The 5988-nt window shown below is 49.7% G+C and overlaps 1 protein-coding gene across 1 annotated transcript; it reads right to left on the bottom strand.

The window, feature by feature from the left end:
* Window positions 1-177: 177 nt before the first annotated feature.
* Window positions 178-2486, bottom strand: ETH_00034355 (uncharacterized protein; the record flags this gene model as incomplete). The annotated part of the gene is made up of 5 exons (XM_013376711.1): window positions 178-302; window positions 570-654; window positions 844-960; window positions 1226-2274; window positions 2396-2486. 5 exons carry the CDS (start codon window positions 2484-2486, stop codon window positions 178-180), a joined length of 1467 nt encoding a protein of 488 aa, XP_013232165.1.
* Between the last annotated feature and the right edge of the window lie 3502 nt (window positions 2487-5988).

The raw sequence follows: 5988 nt of genomic DNA, 5'->3' as shown, positions 1-5988 counted from the left end.
ACAAAACCCTAAACCCTAAACCCTAAACCCCAAGCCCTAAACCCTAAACCCTAAGCCCTGTCCGTCGCTGCTTCCTGGGATCAACAGTTACCTTCCGCAAATGGTCGAGCCAAAGCCCCCTGCGTTGTGTAGGCTGTGGCGCTGAGGGATTAGGGTTTAGGGTTTAGGGTTTAGGGTTTACCCGGTTAGAAACCCCCTGATGGTTTCTTTGCTGCTGTTCATAAAGCCAACAGCTTGCAGCAAATGGCCCCAAAAGGGCAGCCGCATATTAATGGCAATTGTGGTTAGCCGAATGTCAATCCCTGAGCCACAAACCCTAAACCCTAAACCCCAAACCCTAAACCCTAAACCCTAAAGCTTTCAATAATCAAATTAGCTGCCGAGAATAATGTTCTTGTCCCCCTCAAACGCCATCTCCGGCAGCAACAGCAACGTCAGCGGCAACAGCAGCAGCAATAGCAGGACCAGCAACAGCAGAATCAGCAGCAACAACAGCAGCAGCAACAGCAGAACCAGCAGCAGCAGCAGCAGAAGCAGCAGCAGCAGCAGAAGCAGCAGAAGCAACCAACCTGGCATAAATTGTCTAACGTCAAGCCACGGCCTTTTAGTGCATGTGCCCCAAGCCAAAAAGGAAGAGAAACATAGCACTCCATGCTGGACAAACAAAACCCTAAACCCTAAACCCTAAACCCCAAGCCCTAAACCCTAAACCCTAAGCCCTGTCCGTCGCTGCTTCCTGGGATCAACAGTTACCTTCCGCAAATGGTCGAGCCAAAGCCCCCTGCGTTGTGTAGGCTGTGGCGCTGAGGGATTAGGGTTTAGGGTTTAGGGTTTAGGGTTTACGGGGTGGAAGCCGATGAGGTAGGTTTTGTCTGCGGGGTAATGAGCCTGGGGAGACTCTGTGACGACAGACACAGGAAAGTATTCTGCTGCTTCGATCCACAAAGCCCAGCTGCGGACCTGCAGCAGCAGCAGCAGCAGCAGCAGCAGCCACAGCAGCGGCAGCAGCAGCGGATGCAGTGGCGGCGAACACGCGCTGCAGCAGCTGCTGCTGCAGCAGCTGCTGCTGCAGCAGCTGCTGCAGCAACAGCTGCTGCTGCTGCAGCAGCTGCTGCAGTGACTGGCTCCGTCTCCTGCTGCTGCGGGCGGCCAGCTAGGGAGCGCTGCAGCTGCGGGGCTCGACAGCTTAGCGTTTAGGGTTTAGGGTTTAGGGTTTAGGGTTTACCCAGCGTGAGGGCAGCAGAAGTGCTCCTATCTCTTCTGCTGCGAAGCAGCAAACAACTGCATAGAGTCCATACAGCCCGAGCAGCACGTCGCTGTACCTGAACTGCAGCAGCAGCAGCTGCTGCTGCTGCTGCAGCTGCAGCAGCCGCCGCAGCAGCTGCAGCAGCAGAAATGAATTGACAAGCCACATGGATGGCAGCAAGAAGGAGACAACGCGCATGCTGATGTAGGTAGTGCCTCGAGTAAACAGAGACCTGTCTCTCTTCCATTCTTTGCTGCTGCTGCTGCTGCTGCTGTCTTCTTCTGCTGCGGGCTCTTTATGGCGTTGGCGGAGGCCAGAGGCGTCGCTGCTGCTGCTGCAGCTGTCTTTCCCCCCTGCTGCAGCAGCAGCCTTCTCCGTATCGCTGCTGCTGCTCCTGCTGCTGCTGCTGCTGCGGCTGCGGCTGCTGCTGCTGCTGCTGCTGCTGCAGGCCTTGTCTTTAATATGCATATTTGGCTTCTCCACGTCCTCCCAGCAGGGCGAGCGCCAGATGCTGCTGCGGCTGCTGCAGCAAAAGAAGACAATGTTTAGCAGCAGCAGCGGCAGCAGCAGCGGCCACCACAAGAAATACGCAAACTCCACCAGCATTGTTGCTGCTGATGCTGCCGCTGCTGCTGCTGCTGCTGCTGCTGCTCTCGGTGGTTGGGTCCTGCAGCAACTGCTACCGCTAGTGCCCTGATTGTGAACCTGCCACTGGTGCTGCTGCTGCTGCTGCTGTTGCTGCTGCTGCTCCGGCCCGTGCTGCTGGAAGCTGCTGCACACAAGGCAGCGCAAATCTCCGGCAACACAGGGCGATCCGCAACTGCTGCTGCTGCTGTTATTGCTGCTGCTGCTGTTGCTGTTGCTGCTGCACTTGCTACCGCTGCCGCTACAATTGCTGCTGCTGCCTATTTTATTGCTGCGTTTGTTGCTGCTGCTGTGGTTGCTGCTGCTGTTGCTGCTGAGGCAGCAACGAGAGTCACTCGGTGGCTCGTGTCTGCCAAGTGTGTTAACAGCCAGCTCGTTTCCTGCTGCAGCAATCCAAAACCCTAAACCCTAAACCCTAAGCCCTAAATCCCTAATTCAAACGCCGGGAACTCGACGGCGAGCTCAAGAATCAAACAAACCTCAGGTCCACCTGGGGGGCCTCACGGGACAACCTGCTGCTGCTGCTGCTGCTGCTGCTGCTGCTCTTGCTGCTGCTGCTGCTGTTGTTGCTGCTGCTGCCCTTGTTTTTTGGCATTATTGGTAATTAATTATTAGCTTCCGGGCTACTTCTTAGAGAAGAAGCAGCAGCAACTTCGGGCCCACAGCAGCAGCTAGTGGGTGGCAGCCGACCAGACACGGAGCCCCAAGCCCTAAACCCTAAACCCTAAACCCGAAGCCCTAAACCCTAAGCCCTAAACCCTAAACCCTAAACCCTTTTACACCTTCTTCAATGCTAAAAGTGTCTTCAACTACCATGCTTTGAGGCAGTGCAACTCCAGGTGTGCAGCAGCAGCTCGCACTAACGGAGGGTTTAGGGTTTACTGTTTAGGGTGTAGGGTTTAGGGTTTAGGGTTTAGGGTTCACGGTCCAAAAAATGCGCATTGTAGGGTTTAGGGTTTAGCGTTCGAAGCTCAGAGCAGCCACCTCGCTGATCTCGGGTTTATGCTTGGGGCAAATACGCCCGGCCAGACTGGCTAGCTGTAGCTAGCTGTAGCTGGCTGTAGCTAGCTGTGGCTAGCTGTGGCTAGCTGTGACTAGCTGTAGCTAGCTGTGGCTAGCCGTAGCTAGCTATATCTAGTGGCTAGCTATGGCTACTCATATCTAGTGGCTAGCTATAGCTAGCTACAGCTAGCTAGAGCTAGTGGCTGGCAATGGCTAGCTATAGCTAGCTATAGCTAGTGGATAGCTACGGCCAGCTAGAGCTAGCCATAGCTAGCCACAGCTTGCCATAGCTAGCCGTGGCTAGCCACAGCTAGCCACAGCTACGTGCACCTAGCCCCACAGGCAGTTAGCCGTAGCTAGCCACACAAATGCCACAGCTAGCTAAATTCAGCACCTTCCTTTGTTGTTCCATGGGGTCTGGCAGCCACAGAAGCATTAAGCATCTCTGTGACAAGCTAGCCGACCAGCTAGCTAGCCAGCTAGCTTGCTAGCTAGATAGCTGGCTCGACGGCTAGCTTGCTAGCTAGCTAGCTAGATGACTAGCCGCGCCTGTTGTCAGCTGGACAGCTGCTGCAGTTGTTGGGGTGTCGTCCACTGGAGGCAAAGTTGGGGTGTACAGACAGCAGAGCAGTTGAGACTTTGCAAATTCGTTTTCACTTTGGACAAATAAAAAGACATTAAAAAGTCTTTTTCTCGTTAATTCATATCAACGCAATTTGTCTTTTTATATTTATGCGAAAAGAGAACTTTGAACTGCAACAGCAAGCGGCTTTCCAGGTGTACGTACACCTGGCGAACCGGGTGTACGTACACCTGGCGAAATCAGGTGTACATACACCTGGCGAAGAAGTCAAAAGGCACAAAATTTGTGAATTTGAAAGCCCTAAGAGCTGAACTTTAGCGGGTTCTCCGGTGTACGTACACTGCGCAAAGCAAGGGCCTCTAAAAATGAAAAAAAAGTTTCTTGAAAATGCAAAATATCTCTGGTGTATGTACACTGCGCTGTGGCCTGCGCCTCCCTTGTTTGGGCTATTTCGGGGCCTTTTTCGCCGAAATTAAAAACAAATAAATATACAAACAAGCAGATATTAAAAAGGTCTTGCTAAACGCTCTTAATGAAGACAAGCGACGGCGGCAAGTGAAAGAAAAAAGAATTAAAAAGAAAAAGAAAAGTCCGTAAATGCACTTGCGCGTGCAGAGCTGCGCACGAGCAACTACGAATTGATTTTTCGTTTCTAATTCATTAATAATTAACTTATTACCGAAAATTTTACAATTATCGAGAATAAATGAATTATTAATGAATTTGTCTGTTTGCGGGCTCAGCCGGACTTTAGGCTTGAGCTGTACTTACACCCCAAGTCGGGCGCCCGTTGCGGCGCCGCACTTGGGGTGTATGTACAGCTCGAGCCTGAGGCTGTGTTTGGCGCCACTTTGGCAAACAAATGATATTCTAAATTGGACTTAGTTGCATTTCTGAAGTGGAGCCGCATTTTGTCCAAATAAATGCACTTTTTCACTTCAAATGGAGTCGAACTTCCGCGGAAAAATACATTTCCCGAAAACGCTCTTTCAATTGTCCAAAAGCCCCAATTCTAAGACCCTAAAGGCCCCGCCGAGGGCCCTGTGGGATCTCTACATTTGCAAAACTCCTAAAGGCCAAACAATTAACTCCAAAATGAGAAAAAGACATTTAAAATGTGCAAAATGAACATCTAATGGTCACCTAGTGGTCACGGAGTGGACCTGTAGTGGTCACCGGGTGTACATACACTGCGTAGTCACAAATCAAGAGAGACAATTTGCATGCATGCAAATGAAAAAAAGGAGTATAGTAATATATATATGAATATATACAATATACATATAGATATACATATATATGAATTTTGTATATATTAATATATATACAATAAATATAATATATTGTATATGTAATGTATATATATACATATTACTATATATATATATATATATATATATATATATATATATATATATATATATATATGTACAATATACATTATTGAAGAAAAATGCAGCACTTATGCATGCAAATGCATTAAAGGCAAATGAATGGATGCGGAAACAAATTTAAAAATAGCTTTACAAACTATTCATGAAAACTGAAAGAACTTTGAAAGCCAAGTGCACAGCCCAGCAAGGCTTTGCTGGAGGTCGAATAAAAGCCCCTATATCAATATTTATATTTACATTTTTAGTTTATATTTTAGTTTATATTTGTATTTAAAAAGGCGGAAATAAATAAATAGGGGCGCCTGCGCCATCCGCGTCGAAGTGTATGTGCCTCTGTCCAGATGTCGGCATTTTAGTGGTCTATTTGGCATTTATTTATTTACTTATTTATTATTTTATTAATCATTCTTATTTATTTATTTATTTATTTAGTTTTATTAATATGCCCATTTAGAGGTAACAGCTCCTTGGGGGAGGTGGCGCAGGCCCGCGGCGCAGGTGTACAGACACCCCAAAACAAGACTGTGGAAAGAAATGCGAATTAAAAATATGCATTTTCACTTTAATTAATTGGATCCTAATTTATTTCAAGAACAAATGCAACAAACAAAACCCTAAACCCTAAACCCTAAACCCTAGCCAGCCGGCGACAAAACGGGTACATATAGGGGGACAAAGGTGAGCAGTTGTTGTTGGGCTGTACGTACACCGCAATAAACGGCAGCTAAAACCGCAGCCAGGGCCCCTTGCTAAGGAGCTCCTGGCCACTCCACTGCAACCCTCCCTGCTGCTGCAGCTGCTGCTGCAGCTGCTGCTGCAGCTGCTGCTGCTGCCCTGGTGCTGCCGCTGCTGATGCAGTTGTTGTCGCTACGCTACGCCTTCTGCCTCTTCCAGACCCTGGGGGCCCCACCTCCCTTGCCCCTCTCACAGTGCCCACCGGGGACCCCTCATGGGGCCCCCAGGGGGCCCCCTGGGAAACCCAGGGGGCCCCCCGGGGGCCCCCTGGGGCCCCCCAGTGGTGGCCTTCCTTGCTACGCAGTCTGTGGGGCCGACGATTGAATGGAAGGACAAATGAAAACGCTAGAGAAGGAGACAGCCGTTTGCCGTTGCTGCTGCTG

This window comes from Eimeria tenella, genomic scaffold, assembly GCF_000499545.2.
Source record: "Eimeria tenella Houghton genomic scaffold, Eth_scaff4, whole genome shotgun sequence".
Lineage (NCBI taxonomy): Eukaryota > Apicomplexa > Conoidasida > Eucoccidiorida > Eimeriidae > Eimeria > Eimeria tenella.
Note: the sequence above shows the minus strand (reverse complement) of the source record. Positions and strands in the feature narration are given on the sequence as shown.